This window comes from Perca flavescens, chromosome 8, assembly GCF_004354835.1.
Source record: "Perca flavescens isolate YP-PL-M2 chromosome 8, PFLA_1.0, whole genome shotgun sequence".
Taxonomy (NCBI): Eukaryota; Metazoa; Chordata; class Actinopteri; order Perciformes; family Percidae; genus Perca; species Perca flavescens.
The window spans coordinates 17529892-17557391 of NC_041338.1; the positions used below are offsets into that span (position 1 = coordinate 17529892).

General features: G+C 40.5%; 4 protein-coding genes and 1 non-coding gene across 11 annotated transcripts in view; 3 read left to right on the forward strand and 2 right to left on the reverse strand.

The window, feature by feature from the left end:
• Positions 1–1619: 1619 nt before the first annotated feature.
• On the reverse strand, positions 1620–1693 carry trnat-agu (transfer RNA threonine (anticodon AGU)). The gene has a single exon. It is a non-coding gene; the product is annotated as a tRNA-Thr (tRNA).
• A 250-nt stretch (positions 1694–1943) lies between these two features.
• pus7 (pseudouridine synthase 7) lies at positions 1944–15096 on the forward strand. 4 transcript variants are annotated; one of them, XM_028585999.1, is made up of 17 exons: positions 1944–2084; positions 2282–2440; positions 3212–3508; positions 3592–3679; positions 3964–4080; positions 5389–5533; positions 6719–6830; positions 6949–7026; positions 7237–7365; positions 11988–12113; positions 12207–12268; positions 12358–12518; positions 12787–12913; positions 13477–13578; positions 13929–14058; positions 14180–14271; positions 14554–15096. In XM_028585999.1, the coding sequence occupies exons 3-17, from the start codon at positions 3222–3224 to the stop codon at positions 14688–14690; spliced, it is 1893 nt and encodes a 630-aa protein (XP_028441800.1). In that variant the 5' UTR covers positions 1944–2084; positions 2282–2440; positions 3212–3221; the 3' UTR covers positions 14691–15096. The 4 variants fall into 4 exon arrangements, with proteins under 4 accessions (XP_028441800.1, XP_028441801.1, XP_028441802.1 ...); XM_028586000.1 differs by having other exon boundaries at positions 2282–2410; positions 3181–3508; XM_028585998.1 differs by having other exon boundaries at positions 1945–2084; positions 2282–2410.
• A 2308-nt stretch (positions 15097–17404) lies between these two features.
• On the reverse strand, positions 17405–18458 carry LOC114559704 (endonuclease domain-containing 1 protein). The gene is made up of 2 exons (XM_028584519.1): positions 18165–18458; positions 17405–18001 (listed from the first exon to the last, which is right to left on the reverse strand). Exons 1-2 carry the CDS (start codon positions 18456–18458, stop codon positions 17405–17407), a joined length of 891 nt encoding a protein of 296 aa, XP_028440320.1.
• A 4591-nt stretch (positions 18459–23049) lies between these two features.
• aplnr2 (apelin receptor 2) lies at positions 23050–24501 on the forward strand. The gene has a single exon (XM_028584520.1). The coding sequence runs from the start codon at positions 23050–23052 to the stop codon at positions 24499–24501; it is 1452 nt and encodes a 483-aa protein (XP_028440321.1).
• A 1351-nt stretch (positions 24502–25852) lies between these two features.
• The window catches only part of hdac10 (histone deacetylase 10), an 11268-nt gene continuing 9620 nt past the window's right edge, over positions 25853–27500 (forward strand). For 2 of the 4 annotated variants that reach the window (XM_028584982.1, XM_028584981.1), the window contains exon 1: positions 25853–26193. In XM_028584982.1, the coding sequence (XP_028440783.1) occupies positions 26129–26193 (65 nt within the window). In that variant the 5' untranslated portion in view covers positions 25853–26128. The other 2 variants (XM_028584984.1, XM_028584983.1) reach the window with 2 other exon arrangements.

Consider the following 27500-nt stretch of genomic DNA (forward strand, 5'->3'; position numbering starts at 1 on the left):
GAGCACAAGATGAATAGAGCCCGGGACAGGACCCCAGGTGCAGGCTGGGTAAAGATGCCCCTGAGACAGTCCAGCACATAACAGCGGGGTGGAAAATGCAAGCAGGTTACATACCTGGAACGCCATAACCAAGTGGCTGGGCATGGTGTCAGGAACATTTGTGGCGAGCATGGGCTCGAAGTCCTAAGGTCAAAGTGGGAGGCACCTCCAAAAATGCAGCGAATGACAGAGTTTTTTTATTTTTGTATGTATATTATTTGAACTTAACTTAGGTATTTCCATTCAATGTTACACTACTTCTCCAGGAAATATTGTACTTAATATAATACACAATATATATATATACAGCAATATTAAGTTGTAATTGGCTCCACATTGATCAAGTATGATATTAAAATTCTGTTTACACTATTCACACATGCATCAGTTCTACTTCCACTTACTTGTGGTATTGTACATATGTATAATATTTCTTCCACCACTACACTTCTTCTTGATGTTTGGATGAAGTCTCAGGATGAGCACTTGTTATAGGCTAAGTTTATAGGTTTGGTATGCATGACCTTTTCTGCATCACATTCCCCATCTCTCTCTACCCATTTTTCCTGTCATATTTCTACTGCTGATTATTTCTTTCTTAAAGGCAATACCCCAATAATGCTTCAAAAATGAAATGCTTAGACCTCACAATAGACATATTGTGTAACAAACAAAAGCAAACTGTACTGAAAAAACATGTATTTAGTTTAGAAAGACAACTGAGGTGCAGTAGTTTAGTTATCTAATACCTCTTCTCATATGTTACATTTCTACATTGCATCTATGTACACTCAATACAAAAACTTGGTAGCAAGCCCAGGTCGTTGCTTTTATACTATTTTTAGTTAGCTGTGTGAAGTTTGTATTCCGTCCACAGCCCACTCTCTGTTTTATGCTATTTCATCAAGATGTATTGGACTTTTTACATAGATTTTGATGCTGTATGCTTGGACAATATTACAGTTTTATTGTGGTGCACACAAGCTCCGTCACTCTTGGTTAGTATGAGAAACACCATCTTAGGGTGATAAATAACAGGAAATTATTTGTCCAGGTACCACTACTCATGCAGTGGTATTTATACAGCTCTCCAACAGACAAGTGAGAATTAGACTTGCGTTTAAAATGTATGTTTATGGATAATAATTATAATCCCCAACCCCTTACAGTTTAAAAAAAGAGTTCATATGTCAGGTAGATAAAGCTCTTATAGAATGTAAGAAAATAGTGAAAGGTGCTATTTAAATGCTTGTTTTATTTGATAAGGAGTCCAAAAACCCTAAAAGAAATATTCAGTTTGCAATCAGAAAAGCAGCTAATTATCACCTTTGAGAAACTTTACCAGAAATTGTTTTGAAGTTTTGCTAGAGAAAGATTCAAATGATTAATTGATTACCAATCTAGTTGCTGATTAATTTTCAGTTGATCAACCACTTAATAGTTGAAGCTCTACTGTAATTGTGTTAGCCAAACAGACAAATGTGCACTAACCAAGAGGAGCATGACGTGTGATAAATATGATTTGTTTATCTTTGATTTGAACTGTGGAGTGTAGGCCTGGTCAGAACTCCACAGTGAAAAGGCACCGCTGGGATTCGAACCCAGGATCTCCTGTTTACTAGACAGGCGCTTTAACCATCTAAGCCACGGCGCCGGTAGCAGACCGTATTTTACTAATAAGTATTATCGGACAAGCACAGTTTGACCTGATAGCATAGGGCCTACTTGAAATAGTTTGATTATAGCTAGATTTGATCTCATGTATTTTTCCTTCTTCCTTTTCCATTCATGTTCTCCCACAACCTATCTACATGATTTTTGGTCTGGTGATATTATAAAATAAAATAATTCACCATGTGAAGTCAGCCGGTCGAGTGGTCGAATGGTGGTGAATGATTGACAGGTCCCTAACCAAACGTTTGCAGTGGGAGGGCTTTGGGGTAGGTTCTGTTTCCGGAAGCAACGACACACACACCACACATACACGTGTGGAAAAAGCTGGCGTTTAACGTTGTCCGTACTCTTGTGATTATCACCAGACGCAGGTACGTTAAATCAGACGTTTGACTAGAAACAACAACGTTGTCGCTTTATTTACACTGACGTTTCAGCTTAGCTTTGCTGTTAGCAACGATAACCTTAGCCAGTGATGTTAGCTAATAGATGACAATGCGAATGCGCTAGCGACTTTGCTAACTTTTGAGTGTTCAGCATTATGTTCATTAACGTTATATCTTTTCAGTGCCTGTCTGAATCGCGGGTCCGTTAAGAAGTATCTGCAAGTGTTTGGCAGCTGTGAGACAAGAAGCGTTTCTCAGCTCCACATCTGTCTCCAGCCTTACCTCAGCTCCACAAACAACGCTAACGTTAAGTCAGTAGCATCGTTTTCTAGGCCATTAATGTCAGTTAAGTTTGTTGTCATTAACGTTACTCATGCAAACACGGAAATGCCATACAGCTGTATTTTAAGTTTATTTCAGTGCAGCAGCTTTAGATTACTGTGTAGATTTAAGTACAGCAGTCGTAATATATTACTAGTGATGGTATATAAAACAAGATGCATCACACCAAAACTACATTCCTGGGTAAAACTTTATTGATCCCACATCGGGGAAATGTACTTGTTACATCAGCTCAAGATTAAAAAACAGGAACAAAGTGACTGAGTGATAAAAAGAAATTAAACAAGACAAAACAACCAGAATAATGGACAAAAATACTAATAAAATAGCTACATCTTTCACTAATACAGATGTATCCATGATGGAAAATTGCACAGCATACTTGGAATGCACACATGGTGTGTAGTATTGTACTAAAAAATACAGTATATAAACCATGATGGGTTAATAGTTTAAAATGTTGACCATGTTATTGTAATGTCCCCAGTTTTGAGTCCATCTGTTGATTTTCCGACTCTCCTGGTGTCACCCAATAAAGACAAAAATATACCTAAATAAATACTTATTTTAAAAATAAAGGGTTGTCTCTAAGACCAACCCGAAATGACTAATTTTCTTAGAAAACATACAATTGTTTTCCTAGTAGGTTAACTTCCCATGACAAGTAAACACAAAATAATATTTGTTCATTTGGTGGAATACCCTTTAATGGTTGTAATTTTTTTGGCTCTGTTTGTAGCACAACACAGTTTCTCTCTTTGTTGTCACAGCTTGGCTCTGATGGATGAGTCTGAGCCTGTCCCTGTCCAGTTGGGAGAAAAGAGAAGCTGTCCAGAGGATGAAGAGGAAGACACGCCTTCAAAGAAACCCAAATTTGAGAGCGATCACAAGAATGGAGGCCCTCCCCACCAAGATGAGGAGGAAGAGCCAGAGGGCGAAACAAATGATGGTGAGGAGGATGGTGAGACATTTGCTGATATGATGAAGCATGGCCTCACTGAGTTGGATGTGGGCATCCTGAAGTATGTCAGTGACCACGAGGGCTTCTCAGGAATCCTGAAGGAAAGGTTTGTCCTCCAGAGTCATTAATTTAGTTAAATAGTTTCTGTTTGAATTGTTTAACAGATGATTGATTGCGGTTTGTTCTCAGATATTCTGATTTTGTGGTGAATGAAATCAACAAAGAAGGCAAGATCTTGCATTTAGATGACCTCTCTATCCCTGCAGAGGCTGCTGAGGTAAGATATTAGATGAAATCACCAGCGTTACTTCTATATTATACTATTATTGGAATTTTACTAACATGACTATAGCCACAAGATGACTGCAAAGGAGTACCAGTCAGCATTTAGAATGTGGTATTATTTCTTGTTGAACCCAGTCAGAGATGAAACTCAAATTCATTATACACATAGACTTGGTGATACATTACTGTAACTGTGCTATTGGTACGCAAAACAGATATTAAAGAAACCATTTCATAGAAAGCAACTGTCACATCAAGGTACTTCGTCTAATTTAGGAAATCCCAGAGGCTCAGTCGCAGCCAGAGGAATCTGACGTGCTGACTGAAGAGCAGAAAAAGCAGCTTGGGGAGCTGCAGCACTTTAAGAATAAAGAGGACAATGTCTCTATTGAGGTGAGTTTACACACCTGGATATCTTTTTATGACATCACTTAGAACTCCTTGGGAATTTTACGTGATGTCCAAAGCAGTCTTGAAGCTGAGAGAGTGCTCCTTCAGGCCAGATTTTAATGTTCTTTGTGGTAGGTTTGGATTTCTTCCCGAGGGGGGTGTATGCAGGGACCAGGAGCAGTGAGAGATGGTCTGACATGCCCAGGTGTGGGAGGGGTACTGCCCTGTAGGCTTGCTTCAGGTTGGAATAAACATGGTCTAATGTGTTCTTCCCTCTTGTGGAGCACTGTACGTACTGTACAAAGTTAGGGAGCACAGTCTTAAGGCAAGCTTGGTTGACACACAGACACTGTTCTGTTCTATGTAAACAACTGCACTGACAGTGTTACCGTGGAGAAGCACATCTGGATATACCCCAACCAAAAACCATGGAGGACCTCGGACGTCCAGACACTCCTGAGAACCCGGAACTCTACCTTCAAGTCAGGTGACAAAGAACAGTACAGCGTGGTGAGGGCAGAGCTGCGGAGATGCATCCAAACTGCTAAGGCGGCTCATGAGATGAAAGTGGAGGACCACCCCGGCAATAACAACCTGCGGCTGGTGTGGCAGGGGCTACAGAGCATCACCAACTACAGAGGCTCCACACTCGTCATTACCATCGCTGACGCATCGCTGGCCAAGGAACTGAACATTTTATTTTCTCGCTTTGAGATAGAGGCTCCACACACCGCTGCCTGGCCACCACAGAACTCCAGTCACAGCACATTCACACTCCAGGAACACCAGGTGAGGCAGGTGCTGAAGACTGTGAACACCAGAAAAGCTGCCGGTCCGGATGGTGTACTGCATTACGACCTGGTATGCCAACTGTAATATGGCGGACAGAAAAAACCTGCAGGAGGGTCATAAAGACTGCACAACCTATCACTGGCAGTCCCCTACCCTCTCTGGAAGACATCGCCAGCATATGGTGTCTCAGGAGAGCTAGGGCAATCACTGCCGACCCCTCACACCCAGGACAGCACCTGTTTAACCTCCTGGTACAGGTACAGGTGCCTCAAGAGCAGGACTAACAGACTGAAAAAATGTTTCTTTCCCTGGGCCATCAGGTCTCTAAAGTCATAAAGTGTGTATGTGCTATGATGTGTAAATGTTGTATATATTGCTTGCTTCTCTCCTTTTTATTGTTATGTTTTTATTTATATTAATTATGAACTGGCCGAAGAAGCACTGCAATTTCATTGTATACCCGATGTGCAATAACAATAAAGATTCTTATCTTATCTACTCCTCTTTTAACACCCATAGGTGATGGATGACACTAAAGAGAAGCGGACGCTGGTCCACAAAGCCATCAAGACTCAGTTTGCTGGTCTAGAGACAAAGACAGAAGAGAAGGAAGGACGCAAGTTCATAGTGGCCTACCATGCTGCTGGGAAGAAAGCTCTAGCTGGTATGTGGAGAGAAGACAGAACCAGATATCACATGTCAGCCTTAAACTGTCTGGACAGAGCTCTTGACTAGTAAATGAATTCAATGATCCGAAAAAAGGATTTATTGCATGTCTGCCTTCAGCTCATCTGCTGCAGTGCATGTGGTCTCCACTACAGTAAAATATGTTGCATGCACTTGTGCATGTGCATGATCCTGATCTGTACTCATGTTGGTTTTTAAACAAGCTGATTTTTGGTTTTAACTGACTTTATTATTCAGTGGAATGCTGATTTCTATATTTCGCTTTCGTTTGGTCAGAATTAACGTTTTAAAAGATCATAAGGATAGCAGAGATTCAGTTTTGTGATGCCTTGAAAAACCCTGCACCCTTGTTGCATAAACCATTTAGATGCCATGCTCCACTCTCAGGCCCATGCATGAGATCTCACCCCTGACAACTTTCCCCACAGTCCTTATACAGCTCTTTCTTAGTAACATTATTCTATCCTCCTTTTGCTCTTCTCTGGTGGATAGAGGTCAAAGCAACTGCAGGTAAGAACCTGTTCTCCCCACAGCACAGAGGAAGTGGTTAAAACCCACATGGAGTCAGGCGTTGGTTACTAGATGTGGTTGAAATTAGGGCTGTCCTCGATTAAAGAAATTCTTAGTCGACTAACACTTATACGATTTTGTTGACTAATCGATTAGTTGATTTAATTGACAGAGTTGTGCCCTTTGAGAGGTGGTTAAGACTAGAAAAGCTTAAAAATATAAATGTAGTTAATTAACCATCTGTAAAACTGAGTTTCTCCACAATTAATCCTGCAAAAGCACCACTTTAAATCTTGTGTTTACCATAAATGTGCTCAGAAGTTTCTTGGAAATAAGTAATTAAGCATGAATAAGCATAAAAACTGACTAATCGACTAAAGAAATCTGAGTCGACTAAGACCAAAATGACCGATTAATCGACTAAGAGGTGGCAGCCCTAGTTGAAATGCTTTTTGTTTTTGTAATTAGAATTTAAACTTATTCCCCTTATTCATTTATTTATTTTGCAATCACAAAGTAGTTGTCTTTACAGGTAATCTGTTAAGCTTAAACTGGAATCTTTAAAGCTATTTGTGTTTTTGAATATTTGAATTATTTAGCTCAACAATTCTGACTGTATTTAAGTAAAAGTTCTTTTCTGTGTCCATAAAAGCTCCAAGGAAACACTTCTGGCCCAAAAACCGGGGCAGTTTCTGCCACTTTGTCCTGTACAAGGAGAACAAGGACACCATGGACGCTATCAATGTGCTATCAAAGTTCCTCAGGTCTGAATGTAGTACTTTGAAAATGATCATTATTTAATAATAAGATTGACAGTCTATTTGCCCAATGAAATAGGATTGTAGCCAAGCACCATCATTACAATAATTTGTGTCTTTCTAGGCTTAGACCCAACATGTTTTCCTACATGGGAACCAAGGACAAGAGAGCCATCACTGTGCAGGAGATTGCAGTGCTCAAGTGAGTGTGTAATGCGTTTTAGCGGATTACAACATGAATTACTGTGCTTTTGTTTGCAAATTGTCTGTGGATGATTTTTTAAATAGGTGGTACATGTTCCATCTTGTCACTGCTGGAGGTGTTTCTGCTGTTACTAGGCAGATGATCTCTGGTGGATCAGCTTGTTGTACAGGATCAGTACTTAAAGAAACCTTGTCCCTGTCCTCTCAGGATCACAGCAGAGAGGTTGGCTCACCTCAACAAGTGCCTCATTAACCTCAAACTGGGAAACTTTTGCTACAAAAACCACCCTCTTAAACTGGGAGAGCTGCAGGGAAACCACTTCACTGTGATCATCAGGTCAGCAGATATTATTTATGTTGACGTTTTACTTAACTGTTGTACATTATACCCCTTTCCTGTGCCTTGTTTTGATTACTGTGTAACCTGTATATAGATGATAATATAAAGACCAATAGCAACCCAAATTTGGCCATGATGGCTGATATCGGATTTTTACAATTGTGTGCTCTTCATCGGTCTTCGAAAAATAACGCAGGTCACCATGGACAGTCAGCACACCTTATCTTGTGGTATTCTGTAATTGGCCATTGTGCAATACAGAAGTTATTGACCACCGCATGACTTAACGGGAAATGTGCAATCATTATCAAATCAAGTGCAATATGAGGGGTGTTACTTCTAATAAACACAACGTTTAATCAGTTCAAACCTTTTATTGAGTACACAGCTAGCTAGGACACACATGTCCGCCATCTCTTCACTCCCAAACTGCACTACGCCCCACGCATGCGCTAACCTGCACACACCGGGAAAAACCTTCTGCCGTAGTGAACAGTGCAGAGGGGAAATAACATGTTAACAATCTCCCTATACTTTAAACAATCAGGAGAAATATATAAATATATAAACATTGTTTTTGTACCAACTATATGGTATAAAACATTGTTTTTGTACCAACTCATTATTTCCTCCTGTTTGGCTACATCAAATGAAATGTCTTTTGTTATGAGTACATCAGTCTCCATTTCAGATTCAATGGTAAGATTATTAACACTTGACATATCAACTGACTCTTTTTGCCCATCACTGCCACCAGGTTCAACATGTTGTAAATTAAACCAGTTTCTGTGCCTTCCAGAAGCCTTGCCTGCTCTGCCTAAAACCCTCGCTCTCTGTAGACGACTATCATCAGGTTTCTTAAATGTTAGTCTGTCCTGTTTTTAACTTTACAACAGCAGAAGAGACAGAGTTACCACAAACATTGTGATCTGTTTCAGATTGCGTTATTGTAGGATGAACCACTTGTCCTGCGTTCTTCGCCCTGTCACTGGTGTTGCCCTGTTCACTGTCTGTATTGTCTTCACTATCTGAGCTTTCTGCTACATGGTTTAAGCTGCCTCTTTTTCTTGCTGTCTCACTGCTATCTTGCACAGTTGGCTTATCCTGAGGTTCCTGTGTGTTTACCTTACAGAGCCGGGATTGGTGCACTCTAACTAGAATCCCCCCATGTCTTACAAATACAACAGCTCCGTCCTGACCAATAACTATACCTGGTCCCTTCCACTCAGGACCGTTTGCTCTTTTATAATTAACCTTGTCTCCTGTCACATACATGTCATCTGTGGGCCTGAGTTGCTTCCTCATTGCCCTTCTTATCCGCTCCAAAGACTCGGCTTCTGTGAACGCTTTCCTAGAAGCATGTAAAGCTGAAATGTGTTCTCCTACTCTAGCGCTCATGGTGGTACCCTCTAGAGCAGGTAGTTTATCAACTAATACAGATGGAAGGTTAGGATTCCGTCCAAACACTAATTGATATGGACTGTAGCCCTGAACATTCAGCATACTGTTCTTAGCCATGAGAGCCCAGTCAAGGGCAGTGTGCCAGTCACATCCATTCTCTCGTCTGACCTTCTGGATGATCTCAGTGTTTGGTTATGTCTCTCAAGTAGTCCATTACTCCAGGGACTGTATCCTGCTGTTGTTTTTGTCTCAATGTTAAAGTTTTCAGCCATGTCTCTGATCTCTTCGTTGTTGAATTCTCCACCATTGTCACTGTACAGTCTCTGGAGGGCACCATGGACACTAATCCAAGTGTGAATGAAACTGTTGACAATTTCAGATGACTTTTTTGTTTTCACAATGTTTCCTGCGCTGAAACGTGTGAAGTGGTCAATGATGTGAAGATACCATAAACCTGGTTCCAACTCATGCAGGTCCATGGCCACTGTCTCGTTATATTCTGAAGCCAAGGGCAGCCCTACAGCAGGCTTCGGCTTCGTCTTTTTGTACTTCTGGCACACGTCACAGTCATATACTATTTGCTGTAAGATAGTAAAGCATTCTTTGTCTTTATTTCCTGAACTGTGAATGAGCCTCTGTAGTCTGTCTGCAGATGCGTGACCAAACTGTTTATGGAGCTTCAGAAGGACTTTGCGTTTCTTATCTGGAGACATATTTTCTGTTACTATTAGGACTTTCTCTTCCGTTGAACCTTTTTCAGTTTCTCAATCTCTGATGTCAACACAATAATGTCCAGAACTAGTGAACTCAAGTGGTATGGGTTGTTTGAACATCACTGCACTGTCCTTTTCCATGTCCAAAATGGTCCCTGCTTTTTTAAGGGACGTTTTACTCAGCAGGAGCGGAATGTCAACCTTGATAACTTCAGTTTCAATGTGGCATTTTGTCAGTCCTATCTTAGCTGGCAGTTTCACATTTCTTGTGGAATACACCAAATTGCCATCTCCAAACCGAAATGGTCTGCAACTGGGAGTTTCTGTTTGCATCAGTCTGTTTACTTGATCTGGGGTGAGGTCATCAATATAGCTTTCCAGCCATTTCTCCCCACACACAGTACGGGTACAGGCAGTGTCAATAATTGCAGATCCCATTGATTCAGTCATAAATATCTCAGCGTCTGACATGGAGGCCTTTGTAAACAATGTAATGTTACATTGCTCTACATTAGCATCTTCAGTTATTCTTACTTGTTCAGTTTTCTTTTGACGACAGTCTTTAGCCCAATGAAACGTGCATTGGCAAATAGCACATCTGGACCTCTTACCGAACTTATCCAGTGGATTAGTCCCCAGTAATGGCTGCTTTAGTTGTCCACTTTGCCATGTTGCGTTCCGTTTTCCTCTTCCTTGTGGTCTTTGTTCTATGAAAAATGCCACGTCCTGGTTCACTTGTATTCCATTTAATGAGCCTGTCGTTTTCCCTCTGAAAATCCTTTTTAGAGCCGACTTCATGGAGGAGAACTTCAACTCTGTGCAGGCCGTCGGTGCTAGCTGTCTGCTTTAGAAGCGGCACTATCTTTCGTTATGCCATCAAAATAAGAATAGGCTTCATATGCGCGGCCCTTTTCCTCCTCCAGTAATACGCCGTCCAGCTTATCAAGCAAGGTTTTCATACCGTCTTCACGGTCCAAATCTTCCGCGGGTATCTCCATCGCTGTTTCACGGGCTCTCCCCTCAAGCCCCAAGGCAACAGCAAGGTCTTGTTTCTTTTTGTCGAGGTCGGTAACTCTCGTCCAGATATTGACTTCATTTTTCCAACACTCGTATGGCCTGGCTTCATCAAACTTCGGCGGAATTTTATAACTAGCTGCCATCTTATAACCATCCTCTGCTACCAATGTTACGTCTAATAAACACAACGTTTAATCAGTTCAAACATTTTATTGAGTACACAGCTAGCTAGGACACACCATTGACATATATGGGACACACATGTCCGCCATCTCTTCACTCCCAAACTGCACTACGCCCCACGCATGCGCTAACCTGCACACACCGGGGAAAACCTTCTGCCGTAGTGAACAGTGCAGAGGGGAAATAACATGTTAACAAGGGGGAGGATGTGTTGTGGGTTCTCTTCTGTTCTTCTGTGATAGTGAGGAAAGGTTGGGGGGTATTGTGTGAGGTTTATGAGATGTTCATTGAAGCATTGGATAAGATAATGTATGATTATGTAGGTCAACTGTATGTTTATTGTGTGTTTATGCGCGATGTGTTGCCATTTCGTTTCTCTCTAATGCCCAAGATGAATTTCTCTTTCTCTCTAGGAGACAATAAAGGCTTATCTTATCTTATCATGACTTTGTACAGACTACAAAAAACAAGCAATTAAAAACCTCGTAGAATTCATAAAAACGCTTTAAGTATTAAACTGACAATGTTATCTCCAAACCTAGAATATTTTTTTTAGATTATTTTTTTTGGCCATTTTAGGCCTTTATTTCCATAGGACAGATGAAGACATGAAAAGAGGGAGAGAGAGGGGGAATGACATGCAGCAAAGGGCCGCAGGTCGGAGTCGAACCCGCGGCCGCTGTGTCAAGGAGTAAACCTCTATATATTGGGCACGTATTCTTCCAGGTGAGCTACCCAGACAGCCCAAACCTAGAACATTAAGCAATTCTCCTGTCACCAGAAGTTAAAAGCAGCCACAACAAAGCATTTCCAAGAAGTCAACTACCCAGATTAAGGCCATAAAAAATATTGCAGCTTTCCATCCAAATAAATAATACAGGTCACCATGGACAGGCTTCTCACCTAATTGTTTAATTATAAAAGAATTTATTCTGACAGCATATTAGCTGAATAATTGTAGGATCCTGTTTGGATTTAGTTTAATCATCAAAAATCATCCACGTCTACAATACTACAACTCACCAATAAATAAATAAACCGATACCTCCATTTTATTCCTGTTCTTCAGTTAATTCCCTGTCATGTTTATACCTAATGTATTAACGACTTGCATGAAGTCTCAGGTCTAAAGACGTCCCATTGATTTCCTTTGATGTTGTGTTTCTTTACATTGTGTCCTTCTAGCCGTCATTTTTGGAGAACACTATCCTCTATTCAGATAGCTCAGGCATGCTGTGTTACCTTCACCGTTACATGACTGTACTTCTCATTATCGTTTTATTTGTTGATTTGTTTGTATACCAGGAACATCTCAGGGACCGATGAGCAGGTCGCTCAGGCCATGACATCCCTCAGGCAGACGGGCTTCATCAACTACTATGGCATGCAGCGCTTTGGCACCACAGCTGTGCCTACACAACAAGTTGGCAGGTAAGGTCGTGACACAGGGGGAGATACCGACAGATTGATAATTGACATAGCATAGGTTACGAAAAGTGTTTCCTCCTTTTTGTTTTGGGACAGGGCTATCTTGAAAGATAACTGGAAAGAGGTGGTGGATTTGATTCTGAAGCCTCGTCCTGGAGGTAATGAGCTTCTTCTTTTTTATTTATTTTTTATTTTAAGTGGTTAAAAAGTATGTCAACACTTCGTTCATCTTAACTGCATTGTGCAGCGGAGAAAGAGTTCCTGGTCCGCTGCAGGGAGGAATGGGCAAAGACTCAGGATCCAGAGGCAGCCCTGAAAAAGCTGCCCAACAAGCGCTGTGTGGAGGGGCAGCTGCTGCGGGGCCTGTCTATGTATGGCAAGAAGAACATCGTCACTGCTTTTGGACTGGTTGGTTTTTTTTGTATTGATGGTGCTAATAATAGGCTGGAAATGTGGGTGGGACATACAGAACATAAAATAAGTAATGCAGCCAGTTATAGTGCTCTTATAACCAAACTGGTCAAAAGCATGACTATTGTACTGGGCAGATATCAGCTGTAAATATGTGTTGTATGCTACTTGGAACAGGTGTTTGTTTGGTTAAACCTGCATGTTCACTGACAATTAATTCACATCCAAAGAAGCTTTTCTGATGACTTTCTGTTCTTTTTTTCAGATCCCTCGTAACAACCGTCTGATGTACATCCACAGCTACCAGAGCGTGGTGTGGAACACCATGGTGAGCCGGAGAATCGAGGCCTTCGGTCTGAAGGCTGTGGAGGGGGACCTGGTGCTCAAAGGAAGTAAGAAGTTCATCTTTCTCTTCTGCAAGCTAATGTTTTATACCAAAGGAATAGTTTTGGGAAATATGTTGTTGTTTTTTTGCTTCTTTGCCTGAAAAATCACAAATATTTAGGTTTTACACTTCAGGTTTTATCTGCAGCTTCATATTTCACATACAGACATGAGGGGTAAGGGTATCAGCCTTTTCATCTAACTCTCAGCAAGAAAGCAAAATATCTTTTGTCCCAAAAAGTCAAACTATGTCTTCAACTAGTTTTAGTTTTAAAGCAAGTTTTTAAAGAATGCAGATCATTTAGCAATTCCTGTGTCACCAGAAGTTAAAAGCTACCGAATCAAAAACATTTCCAAGTAGTCAATTTGTTGTCTATATGATGTCTACATAAGAAAAAGCCCCTTTCCAACCAGTAATTTGTATTATTTGAACAGACTAAAACTAATATTAGTCATGGAAAATGCACTTAATATCATGGGATTTCAGTTTTAAACGTGAAGACAATTCAGCCACATGATGTTAAAAGGGAAATTGCTGCCGACTGATGTTGTCTCTGATGTGTTGATGAAGCCACAGCACACGTGCTGTCTGCAGAGGAGGCCGAGAGTTGCTCCATCCATGACATCGTAATGCCACTTCCTGGGTTTGATGTCATCTACCCCTCTCATCATGGTAAGAAGTGGCTCTGTGATTTTTAGAGTTCATTCATTTGCATGTTAAATAAAAAGATGTGGAAAAATAACGTTGGGCGGTTCTAACACTAACGTATGTGACAGAAACACCCGTTAACACAGACACACACCATTGGGCTTTTTAAACTACATCAGCATAAATTGACAACCGTTTTAATAACAGAACAGCTGATAAAAAGCTAACTGAAAGAGAAAATAAAGATGTGTTTTAGCAAAATCTAAATTAATTGGCAAATAAATGGAATTAATGTAAGTCCACAGAAAAGGAAATGAAAGGAAAGTTTAGTCCTGAGCATGTAATCGACTGTAATGCTCGTGTCTTTCTGTCAGTGGGTAAAGGTTACAGAGAGCTGCTCTCTGCAGACGGGTTGGACATCGACAACATGAGACACAAAGTGAAGGACTACTCTCTGGCTGGAGCGTACAGACGCATCATTATCAGACCCAGTGATGTCAGCTGGTTAGCAGCAAATTCAATTACTACAATATGCAGTTATTTGAATGCTTTACCTGAATTATTCTGTAATACTGTGATTTCTCTAACCGGGTGTGTTGTGGTCTTCCTGTCTGTTTTTACACAGGGAGGTGATTAAGTACGATGACCCCAGGATCTCCCTGGTGCATAGTGATTTTGAGAAACTGGAGAACAAACCTGCTCCTGTCTTTAACAAAGGTAAAGTTCCTGTTAGGATTGTTTTTGGTGTGTGTGTTAAAGCAACACTATGTAACTTTTAGCCCTACAGGTTGTCTCATTGGAACTACAACTCGCGTTACTCAGACATAGTAGCTGGGCTGTAACTCGTCTGTCGATTTCCCCATGTTGATGAATGTAGCATAAGCTTGAAGTAGCCAATTAGGGGTGTAGAAGTGGCATAGAGTTGAGATGCCTGAATGCAGATTTTTGACAGCCATTGTTTTACACACTAACACAGTAATTTTCTCCTTCCTCCGACAGAGGGGAAGTATCGAGCACTGCGGATGGAGTTCTCCCTGCCTCCCTCAACCTACGCCACCATGGCAATCAGAGAGGTCCTCAAGTTGGACACAAGCATCAAGAAACAGACACAGCTCAACACCACCTGGTTCAACTGAGACCAAAACACACTGGTGCAAACTGGACTGCTGCTGCTGCTGCAGGCTGCAAAGCACCTGTCTACTGTGGCTACTAACTGTTGTGAGTGTTTTTAAGTGTGTTATGCCGCGTGTGACAGCGAGAGCGATTGGGTTCGGTGTGAAGCCAAAAGGTTATTTCTTTGAAGTACAAAGAGCATCATTGTTCAACTTTTTTTTAAGTGTTTCTGTGCTGCTATGATTCAGCATATTTTGACAATGATTTTAAGTAGACTTTTCTGCTTTCAAGCTGCTGTCTCATACAGTAATCCCTGCTGCACAGGGTGCTCAGCAAGCCCTCTTTGTACAGAAATGAGTTTTTGTTTTTTAACTTTAAGCTAAATGTGTAAATTGAAAACTCTTGAAGAGAGAAATAAAAAATGTTGAGTTAATAGTGTGCAGTATTTCTTTGATTGTCTTGACATGTGTACGTATTGTCAATATGCTATTCATTTCTTAGCATAATGAGGGTTTTTAGATATTGTTCAGTGCACTAAAGAAACCTTTTTCCACCTTTTTGAGTCCACTAAAATTTCTTTAGTCGATTTATAATTTTTAATCGAGGACAGCCATAATTAACCTGACTCCGCCAGATGGATTGCTTCGCATTTGCTCAGCATATCCATCTGGGAACTTTACGTTGGAGAACTTTTGGGAAGGGGTGAAAATACTGGTTAGCTGATTGGATAAACCATCTGTCTATCACCACCTATGTTGGTGATAGACGAGCCAAATCAACCAATCCGATCAAACTCTTGCCGAAACCAGCCTGGAGAAGAGCAAAAACATCTTTTCCTCCGAGAAAACAGCCTCCAGTGCCGTTTTTTGCTCTTCTTTCAATGAAGGAATACGTTCTAATTCGGATAAAACTGCCATGTTGTTTAGACTGAAGAGTCGCTTCACAGTTGCATCACACCTAAACCCGCCTCTAAACCAACGCTGATTGGTTGGTCGTTTGGCAAACTGCTCCAAATTTTCTCTATCTCAAGATGCCAGACTGATCTGCGAAAAAAACTAAACGAGGCTAGCTCGCCCCTCCCTCCTCCTCATCCCGTCCCCTCTCCCTCCCTTCTCTGTTTCCACGCACTAACCCCCCAACCCCCACCCTCAAATCCTTCTTGTCGGTTATTGGCTGGAACACTGGAAGACTGTTATGTTTCGTGGTGCAGGTTGGCACAGTTTGTTTTTGTTGGTGCTTGTGGAGCCTGGGCTGTCTACAGAGACTGCGGTTTTGTGTTCAGGGGACCGGCAGCTAGCAGATAGTGAGGAGATGTTTGCTGTATGTGACAAAAAATGTTGTAGCCTAAAAAAAAAACGCGTGACATCGCTTAGAGCACCTTTTAACGATGTGAAATGTATTTTGGGCTCTTAACAGTTTTCTGCTGCTTGGAGCTGACCGTCTGGCACTGTGGCAGGATACAGCTACCCACTCAAACTAAATGCGGTTACTAATTGTACAATTCTCCCTGGGGCAATATCTGCCCTCTTAGTGTTGTATCATTTCACTGTTTTGTGTTTTGATGTTGTTTGTAGCATCTATGACCTGCTGTACCAAAGAGATCTTACCAGATCCTGTCAAATAATGATAATAATAATGAATAAAGTCAAAAAAATACCAAAAGATTACCATTTATATTTTTACATCCAACTTTATTTAAACTTATTTAGCTTTTGTAGTTCACATTTTGTGGCACTGTTTGAAATCCAAATAAACTTTCAGAAGAAATGGGACCATTTAAAAAGGCTGAACCCAACTTACTACTGTTTTCTATTCTGATTAACAGGGAAACAAAAATTCCCAATTTTCATTGACAAGTAAAACTAGAGTTGTATATGTTAATATTCTTTTAGAGGATGATAACATGTATAATCAAATCTGGATATTGGCCCAGTTTGTCCTGAATTTGCCTGTGTGGCTTCCCATAAGAGAAGTGAATAGTAGTGCTACAGTTAAGAGGCTCCATGCAAAATGTAATTGAACTGTGCTGAACAAAAGGCCTACAGAGGCAGGTGTAGTTCCCAGTCATTAAGATAAGTTACCGTGAGATAAAGTGACTGAGTTGTACAACCATGTAGGGTTTTCATGGTGAGTTTATGCCCGACAAAAACTTCTTAATGCACCAAATACAACATCATTGAAATAATAATTAATAATGGAAGTTTTAAGATGTATTTAGGTTACAAAGGGGATTTTTACTCAGATGTTTAACATTGAGAATCAATCTTCGGGCACAGTATATGTAACAAAATCTAAGCTCAAAGGTCCACTTAATAGTTTTTAAGAGCTTTCAACCACATCCTCTAATGTGAATGGAGCTCAGGAAAGCTAGTAAGTGGACCTTTTAACTGAGATTATTTCATTTTACTGTAAACGTTAAATACTGGGTAAATAAGTAAAGATCCATCCAATTATAACGAAAAGCAGGGTAATAGTGGTATGACAACAATTTTAATCAGCAAACAAGTGGCCACAGAGCAGTTATATGGAACACTGTAAGTTGGATAATGGAATTAAAATTGAGATGTGGGCAACAAGTTTGATTTAGCCCAAAAAAAACTGTAAAATTTAGAATAAATGAATTAAATATTTAATGAAATGAGTTGCTCCTAATCAGCTTCTAAATGTTGAATATTATTGACACTGATGTGGATATCAATATATATATACTAAATATGAAGGACCCATCTCCATTTTCTTAAGGCAGATGCAGGGCACTATTAGGAGGAACACAGTTGTCATAGAAGATCTGGAAAGAGCTGCCAACATAAGTTACCCTCTTCAGGAAGTCCTCCAGCTGCGGCACCGTCATCTCTTGAACCTTGTTATCCTCCCTGTCGTTGAGCCCATGAGCTGCAAACGCAGGAAACTTAGAGCGCTCTGAGTACGGTGCATTGTGGTCAAAATCAATGCAGCAGTAGGCCGACCAGAGGTAGGTAGGGATGCCCAGGCGATTGATGTTGTGGCGGCGGATCGTGTGCCCCGAGGTAGTGACCCCGGTGACTACATAGGCGGTGCCACGACAGTAGTTGTTGAGCCGCCTGCGAATGATGTGCTCGTGGGTTTTCCAGGGACCAATGTTGAACTCTCGGACCTGAGGGACCACGTTTGTCAGGGTGTAGGTGGATGCTTTGTCATCAGGGTGGGCCTGGTGCTCGTCTGGATTCAGCTGACCACGTTCATAGATTACAGTGTTCGAGTAGTCGTCGAGCACGGCCTGAGCATCCTCAAAACTACTGTGGACGTTTTCTGAAGGGAACGGCTGCATCTCACGTGATTCAGACACTGTGGAGAGCTGTCAGGATAAACATTGTCATTATTAAAAACTACAAATGTGTTAAATAAGTAGGTTATCAGATAAGACTGATTGCCAAAGGATCTTTCCAACATGTTTAACATTGGAAAGTATGCTTTTCTTAAAGGAGGGAAAGACAGCAAATCCAATACTCAGCCCCTACCTGTGGCTCATACATCCAAGGCACATCAACCTTCTTGGAGCCGTCCGAGCGCTTGAAGGTGTACGCAGAATAAACAGGGATGTGGTTGAAGGTGTCGTACAGGGTGACAAATCTTGGGTGGCCCACATAGATCTGGCAAATCGTTTTAAAATGCTGCTCCTCAAGACCTCGAGGCAAGGTGCCCATGTACAGGAACTGTTTACACTCAGGTGAGAGGTGTTCCTTCACCTCTGCTCCTGCCATCACAATCACAAGAAGACAGATGAGTATTCGATCCCTTCTGTAGACAATCATGACGAATCATGCAGTCTCCACAGAGCATTTAATCCTTTTGAAACGTCGTCCTGCTGTGTGGACTTGTATGTGCCTCCTCTGTGCTTCATACCATCCCAGGCATATTATGCAAATTCTTATCTTTTTCACTTTACAAGCAGCCAAACTATTGCCATGTTTGAAAATCCATCTCTGGCCATTACAGTTTAGAGATCCTAAAGGTCCTCCTGCGCAACCACATAGGAGTTCTGAGTGATTCTGTCGGACTGGTCCTCTTTCAGGTTGAAATTATACAGGAATCTTGGAATTGAAGTGAATTATTATCCTGAAAACCAGGAGAGTGAATATCAGTCAGGAAGAGTCCAAACACACCCACACAGCCAATAGGCCTTTTTTCACAGCAGACATTTTACCAATAACTAATAACATTAACGATGACTCTGTTCCATTTGCACTAAGTGTTCCTGGAAACCATTATTAAATAAAAACCTGTGAATTCCCTGCAATGATGAGACAAAATGTCAGCTTTGAAAAAAAAAATATTAAGACCATTACAGTTCAATACAATTCAATATGTTTAATATTTGAGACCTTTCATTCAAGCCTCATTACAATAATGAACTCAGAGGTTACAGTTTCCCATCTGTGTCATAAGCTCTTTATAGGCCTAGAAAAAGATTAGCCAAACATATCCAGAACAGAAATAAACTTTCTGGTAGCTGACAATCAAATTAAGCAATGCTGCTGGATATTTCATCATCAAGCTAATACAGGATAATACAGGCATGTGTTTTTAAGCATCATGAACCATCGAACCTTGAATATTGTAATGAAGCCTCTCTTCAGGTGCAATTTAATTCACTTTGTTTCACCAGGACAATCCACTGTCAACATTGCTCTCCAGGAGCCCTAGGTATTAAGAGTCTACAGACGTGTTAGCATCTCTGTGAGAACTACTTAAGCACTGCACAGTGGCGCTTTTAGCTGAATGCTACAATGGGCATAAATGTCTGTACTGAATTTCATGACAATCCATTCAATAGCTGTTGAGACATTTCTCTCAACATCCAAAAGAAATTCATGGTGTTGCTGGAGGACAAATCAGGGGATCCCCAGTAATCAGATTTGTCTGTACAAAGTTTTTGTGCAAACAGTTGTATCAAGCACTGCCTGTTGATCAAGTATAAGTGTTCAGATTTCAGTTAGAATTTGAAAGCCTGTAGAGTGTGGTAGCTACACCAGAATTCTGAAGGCTGCTCTTAAACACAACATTTTTGAGATGTGGATTGATCTCACCACTCAAACGCCTTTGTTCTCTCAGGAATTGGGGGGATGATGTGATGCGTGGATTTAAAAACCACTGTCAATACAGTTACTGTAATTCAGTCCACTCTGAGGATTGTCAATCTTGATGTGGTCTTTTGTTACACTGCAGCACTTTCTTCCCCTGTTGTTTCCCACTGTGATCCTCAGCCTACAGTTTTCTTCTCAATGAAACAGTTGTATTTGCTCCTGCCTTTCTTTCCTTTAGTGTGTGTGTGTGTGTGTGTGTGTGTGTGTGTGTGTGTGTGTTTCACTACCATTTTCTGTGAGAGAAAAGACTAAGGAATGTTTTTAGAAACATCTGTTTCCATAACAACAGGTTGATGGCAGCATGACCTCTGCCCCTGTGGTAACAAACACTTCCTGTTTACTATTGGAACATCTTGACTGTTTACACTGTAACCCCATACTGACCTACTGTATCCATCCATCCATCCGTCCGTCCATCCATCCATCCATCCATCCATCCATCCATCCATCCATCCATCCATCCATCCATTCATCCATCCATCCATCCATTCATCTGTCCATCGACAACAGCACTTAAAAATAACATATAAAAGCCAAAATTCCACTAAAACTCCTTTTTATTATCATCTCTGAAGGTGAAGTTGAGGGGGTTGTGGACTACATCCACCTTACAGAGGTCATTTTATAAAAAACAGTTCAGGTTTTGTATATTAGTACTTTTTATTGTTAAATGTAGTAACATAACATTATCTCATAAAGGCTCAGGGGATAAGACACCAAACATGAACTGCAATGTCTCTGCTTGGAATCTCCACTATTGCTATCAAAATTATATTATTTCATAAATGCAATGTAAAAGTTCACGTTTCTATTGAAATTCAGAGAGTTGAATTTCTAGTTCAAAATCAAACCTGCATATGGACAGAAACAAGATCAACGCAAAACACTTTTGTATTTTTATTTCAGATTTTTTTTTAAACAGAGAGACTGTAAGGTAAACTTAAATGTTTAGCTTTTAACGACACAGCTAACATTACATAACTTACACCTAAACTGACCATTTCATTCCTAGTAGTTATGTACTTTAGGATGAGAGTTTGTCCAGCTGTCACTGAACTTTTAATCATGAGAAAAAGTATGTGTTATAACAATTTACGTATTGCAAAAATATTTGTTTAATCAGAAAGACAGTTACTGGTCATAGTTTTAGTACGTTTGCCCACTTTAACACAAAGACACATTTTATGTAGGAGGTAATAACAAAGTCTGTCAAATAAATGCAGTGAAGTAAAAAGTACAGTATTGCCCTTGTAGTTAAGAAGTAGCATAAATTGGAAAAACTTGAGTAAAGTATAAGTACCTCAACATTGTATTTACGTACAGTACTTTACCCCACTGACTGTCATTTAATACTTGGGGGTGCCAATTCACAGTAAAGAATTACTGTGAATTGGCACCCTCCAAGGATCTACTTTCATCTGAAAACTGTCAGTATTTTTCTTTTTTTTACACCATATACAGAATAATAGGTTAAATGCCCATTTAAATATATTCATGAAGGCTGCCTCACATACATTCACTATTCTATTCTGATATTGCGTTCAGACTATGAAAGTGAGGGCTGTTATTTGTTTGTGCTCTGTGTGAGTTGTTACATTTGATGACTGTGTATACACACTAAGCGTGAACATGTGAGACACAAAAGAATGTGTTAGTGTTTGCACACATTTGTGTACTGTATGGGCATAGAGAATATGAGCAGCCTAGAGGATTGTGGGATCTGTTTGTGTGTCTCGGGTTTGTGTGTGTTTGCAGTGTGTGTGTGTGCGTGTGTGTGTGAGGGGGGGTGGTTATATTGTGTCTCTTGGGAGGTGTGTGGGTTTGTGCTGGGGGGGGTGTTTGCAGGTCTCGTAACACTGCTGGGGTGGTCTGGTCTTAGAACAAGAGAAAGGAGTGTGTGTGTGTGTGTGTGTGTGTGTGTGTGTGTGTGTGTGTGTGTGTGTGTGTGTGTGTGTGTGTGTGTGCACGTGGGGGGCACATAGCTATATATTCAGGCTTGAGAGGAAGACACACTTGCTGGCTCAGTACAGATGTACAGATTGAGAGAGAAACAGGAGGAGAAGTCACAGAGAGAAGACAGGATGAGAGGACAGTGGCTGAATTTCGCTCCACAATGGTCATCGCAGCATCTTAGAAAGGATTTCATTGTCCAAGCTGATGAAGTAGCCTGAGGTAAGTGAGATTCATCATAATTCCTCTCAATAATAATAATAATAACTTGGATTTATATTAGGATTGCTTGGGTGCAACGTTGACATGCAAAACATGCAGTTTGATAAAGGCTGCAATCAAAATTTACAGAATGAATTTAAACAATTTCAGCATAATATTTTCTTTTTCTTTTTTCAAAATTGTTTATTTATTTTCATCAATTAAGGGAAATATAAAACACATCGCAACCCATGAACCCCCCTCCACCATCCCATCACAACAACATCATACTATCAGTAAAAATAAAATTAAAAAATTTCAACATAGTTAACCTTAATAAATAATAAAGTTAATAAAGCAGTAACAGACACAAGATTCACATGCTGCATTATTAACTAATGATCTGTCAATGCCTAAAAGGGTCAATTGCTTCATTATATTTATTGCGAGCTACTTTATTAGTGCAGTGTGAAGTGTCTATTTCTGCGTTTTTGATCAAGAACCTTCCCTTTAGATTATTGTAGGAATGAATGTCAGGCCTAAAATGGCATTAAAGCCAGCTTAAGTCTTAGATTTTAACTAAATCCTTTATGTGATATTATTTATTGTAGTATGATGATGGACAAGAAAGCACAATTTACATACAATGTTATCATGTGGTTGTTGTTTGCATGTAAAAAAGTCTGCTTAACAGCATTATTGGGCAGATTAGTCCAAAATTCCTAAACTACATTCCTAAAGTAACGTGTGTAGCAGAATCTTTGGTGTAGCTAAATGTTGCCTTGTTGTTACAAGCTGTGCACATACAGTATTTACAGTATTTGTGCCTGTTGCAAAAGTTTTAGAATCTTATAGTGTTTCATTGAAATTTCAGACAATCCAAGTCAACGGACTGAGGAAGAAGTAAGAGTGAACAGGGGACTGGTCTACTACTGGAATCTGGGCCCTGAAGCTTATATCTAAAACAATTGTTCCAGTCCAGGAGTTTGAACTTTGTGCTTCTAGACATTATTTTGACCAAACTTCAGCTTGACAAGAAAATATTGGGACCTCCAATGATTTTCATAACAAACTATTTGATATAGAAACCAAAGAGACGGTGGCACAGATGTCAGACTTCCTCACCTCCCCCTCTCCTTCTACCCCTCCCCTCTTCCACTGCAACTACAGTGACTGGTCTCCCTCCTTCTCCATCATCCCATCCATCTACCTGCTGGCCTTCCTGGTTGGTTGCCTCGGCAACAGTCTGGTGCTGTGGGCCTACCTGGACCGAGCCGATGGGAAGGGAACTGGAAAGCTCTGTTGCACTGGCATTTTCAGAACCAGTCAGCAGAGCATTAACAGTGCTGGTAGATTTCACCATGGGTCAGTTCTTCAGAAGAACAAGGAGAACTGTGGATCTTTCTCAGGACAAAGACCCTCCTCTCACTCCTCCTCCTCCTCCTATCCTCCCTCCATCCCTCGTCCCTCCCGCTCGCTGACAGACTCTCTGATAGCCAGCTTAGCGTTAGCTGACCTCTGCTTCCTTGTGACTCTTCCTCTGTGGGCGGTCTACACAGCGATGGGCTACCACTGGCCTTTTGGGCAACCCCTCTGCCAAATCAGCAGCTTCCTCACTGCGCTTAACATGTATGCCAGTGTGTTCAGCCTGAGCATGCTCAGCGTGGAGCGGTACTGGGTTCTGACTGGACGCCGGCACTCCAGCCACCATGCACCACAGAGCTGCCCCAGCAGGGCTTTGTGGATACTTGGAGGGGTGTGGGTGCTGGCGGGGGTGCTGGCACTTCCTGGTCTGCTGCTGCGCTCTGTCAGGGAGGTAGAGGTAGACCCTGAATCTGATTATGATTGGCAGCTCGAGCCAATTCATCCTACTACTGACTCTGGATCAGTCTTCCTCTCCTGCCAGATGGATTACTCCATGTTGATTGGAGCAGAGCTGGAAGAGACAGATCGGGAGAGGGCAGAGATGTGGTGGACGGCCACCTTGAGTCTTAAATCAACTCTAATTGGCTTCCTGCTTCCTCTTGTCATCTTGCTGGTCTGCTACTGCTCACTGGCCCAGCTCCTCAGCCGACATTTTGGACGGGGCCCTCGTCCTGACCGCAGGCGCCAGCGAAGACTGCTCAGGGTCATTGTGACTTTAGTGATGGCTTTCTTCCTGTGCTGGCTGCCTCTGCACGTTAATAAGACGGTTTCAATGCTGCTGGAGTTTGGCTTTGTCCCATACTCTTGCTCTTTAGATCAGATTTTACTGGCAGCTCAGCCATATGTCACTTGTTTAGCTTATCTTAACTCCTGTCTTAATCCTCTCCTGTACGCTGCATGCGACCCGTCATTCAGGAAGAGATGCAGAGGAGTTCTTTTCATGTTGTGCGGGACGAGCAGGAAAGGAGGAGGAGAGGAAAGGGAGGGAAAGAAGGATGAAGGTGAGGAAGAGGAAAGGAGTTCGGCTTTTCCCACAAGAACACAAGAGGAAACAGCAGATAGGACAGAGGAGGGAGAAGAGGAGAGGGTGGGGGAGGTTGGTGGGATGATTGCTGAGATAACTGCTTCAAAATGATAGAATTTCACATTGAGGAACCAGGACATCAAGTCATTTTCTTTGTTGACAATGAAGCAGCATTGCACGTGATGTGTTTTTCAGCGTTTTTTTCAGTATTGTAAAAGACAATCAATAATAGACTGAATTCCAAAGTGGTCTTCAGACTTTGAAAGAAACTGTGTCAGAGGTCAATATTTTCAAAATAAACATCCTTATCAAATGAACATTCATGAGTTCATAGACAACGTTCCCTGCTCCCAATCCGTACATTTCCCACAGGAACGATGCCACCACTTCCTAAAAGATAGTTGATAGTCTTGCCAGACCAAATGTTCTCATGTCATCTGATATGTATCTATATTTTGTACTAGTAATATACTCTGAGTTGTTTATTGACTTGTCTTGCACTGTTGTTTTTTCTATTAAAATAAGGATCATGTAAACTAACGTTTGTCTTTTCAATTGCGAGAACATATAGGCCTAGTACAGCTATAAATACGTAAAAATGTTGGTTCAGAAGAGGAACAAAATACAATAGCTCTTAATTATTTTCAGCAAGCCAATAGAGTTCAATTCCAATTGTATTTGTCATTTTAACTATAAAAAATACAGTTCAAATAAAATAATGTTACTTCAGGAGTATCAAACAAACAAACAAACAAAAATCTGAAAAAACTTAAAAGCATATAGATAAAAACATAAAACTGTATGGTAAGGTGTAAGGTAAGGCAAGTGTTCAAATAAAGTGTATATAGCAAAGTAAAAACAAGGTTTAAGTATTATAAACGTTCTTATTGCATGTACAACATTTATATACGTGTGTGTTTCTAGTAGGCTACATAAGAGTGCTGGGTTGCTCTAAAATATTTGTGTATGCAAAAATATTACATATAGGCTTATAAAAAAGATTGCCTTTTTGCATTTGTGGCAACCATTCTATCCAAACCAAATCAAAACATATGTATAGCTGGCATTTTGCCATTTATAGGAATAAATAGTTAATAGTAGTTAAGCCCATATTTCAATTTGTAAAGAATACATGTCTCTTCTGCAGAAGCAAGTACCTGACCCCACAGAGTAATAAAGTATATGCTTGAATTTTTAAAGAACACTGGACTCATTGACAGAATATAGGGTTATTTTTTTTATTTTTTTTGTAGCTTGCAGGCTACAGTATTTTTCAAGGATGTAAGACATAGTGATGATCATGCACAATTTATCTGGAGGGTGGCGGTAGTGCGCTAAGTTAGTCCGCATCCGCCGTTAAACAAGCAACTGAAGAAGAAGAAGAAGTACCTGAACCCGTCCAGATAGTGGCGCTAATGCACCATTAAACTGTTTGACAACCTCCATTAAACTCATAGAAGACTAGTGTGACTATAAATACACGGAAAGCAGAAAGAAAGGACGTCAGTTATCTTACCGGTGCATCCCATATATGGTGCATCCATTATATACTATACGTTACACCAAACTTGTCGGTGAAAGTCAAAGTTTGATTACAGCAGTTCATTGATTTTCCGTCTTTGTCTTTTTCTCTGACTTACTTCATTTTATATTAGAAACAGTTTGCTACTACAGGAGGAAGTCGTTGCACTGCAGAAACGTTGCTATATGTGTTGCAGTTTGACTGCTCTGAGGAATAATGAAGATGGGAACAGCATTGATATATGATGAAGAGATGACCAAATACAAATTGCTCTGGGTTGAGTAAGTAGCTACAAGTAGTAACGACACATTTGGTACATAACTTTAGCGAAGTAGCTAATCAAATAACGTTAACGTTAAGCCTGAATGAATTACGCTTTATATTAAGTTAACGTTACCACGACTGTGTCGTAAAGTCAACGTTAAGGTAGGCCTACTTTTCACTTATTTGTATTCCTCTATGTTAGTAACGTTACGTTACAATCTATGGTTGGTACACGCAACGTTAACTCAGCTAACGTTAGCTATCCTAGCTAGTTAACAGTAAGCTAATTGAGGTTATCTTATTTAGTCCAAATGGTATCACTGGTTCACCATTTGTTAAAATGTAGCTATATCGCACGAAGTAGTAACTAAATTGTTACTTCAGATCGGTGATTGGTCTAATGGTAGGAACTGAAGTTGCAGTTCGTTGTTGTAGCTAGCCTGGACGGAGGCTCACCCATGGGGCTTACCCGCAGTTGGCCCATTTAGCTCTCTATTATGTCTATGCATATAGCATTTAAGTTTGCAAATTTCCTCGTAAGGTCTTTTTTTTGTCTTCAATGTTTTTTCTCATACAGTTTAGTTACTACTTAATTTGCTCTCTGTTTCAGGACTTTTTATTTACTCTTTGCTGGCAAGCTCAACTGCTGTATGATGTGTTAATGCAGTGTAAGCTTATCCAATCCAATCCACTTTATTTCTATAGCACATTTTACAAACACAAAGTTTCCAAAGTGCTGCACAGAAGACTCAGAACATACAAACAATTAATAAAAAATATAGAAAGAATAAAAGAAAGAATAAAACACCACAGTGGACCACATAACTCACACAGAATTAAAAGCCAAAGAATAAAAGTGTGTCTTTAGACGAGCCTTAAAACCATTAACATATATATATATATATATATATATATATATATATATATATATATATATATATATATATATATATAAAAACACTTAAAACACTCAACTGTAGGGGCAGTTCGGACATGGAGAGGCAGGGCATTCCAGAGTTTAGGTCCAACCACAGAAAAGGCCCTGTCCCCCCCAGTCTTAAGTCTTGACTTGGGGACCACAAGCTGGAGCTGGCCTTCTGACCTCAGTGTTTATGGACAAATTATTATTATTATTTTTCTTTTTTTCAAAAGAGTTTGATTTTGTGACTGATATTCAGCTTTTGGCAGTTAGACACAACGTTATAACAAACATCTTTGACATAATTTCACATATTTTAGGAGAGATGTATCTGTTTGTGTTTGTGCCATATGGTTATTATGCACATAACGCATGGTCCAAACGAGCACAAAAGGAAAAAAACAA

What these genes read in the sequence shown, in the direction of transcription:
- aplnr2 (XM_028584520.1), top strand. Translation starts at nt 23,050, where the DNA reads ATGTCAGACTTCCTCACCTCCCCCTCTCCTTCTACCCCTCCCCTCTTC.
- LOC114559704 (XM_028584519.1), bottom strand. Translation starts at nt 18,458, where the DNA reads ATGATTGTCTACAGAAGGGATCGAATACTCATCTGTCTTCTTGTGATT. An exon ending in CTTGGATGTATGAGCCACAG is followed by an intron (nt 18,002 to 18,164) that starts GTAGGGGCTGAG and finishes TTATCCTGACAG; the next exon opens with CTCTCCACAGTGTCTGAATC.
- pus7 (XM_028585999.1), top strand. Translation starts at nt 3,222, where the DNA reads ATGGATGAGTCTGAGCCTGTCCCTGTCCAGTTGGGAGAAAAGAGAAGC. An exon ending in CCTACACAACAAGTTGGCAG is followed by an intron (nt 12,114 to 12,206) that starts GTAAGGTCGTGA and finishes GTTTTGGGACAG; the next exon opens with GGCTATCTTGAAAGATAACT. An exon ending in TGCTCCTGTCTTTAACAAAG is followed by an intron (nt 14,272 to 14,553) that starts GTAAAGTTCCTG and finishes TTCCTCCGACAG; the next exon opens with AGGGGAAGTATCGAGCACTG.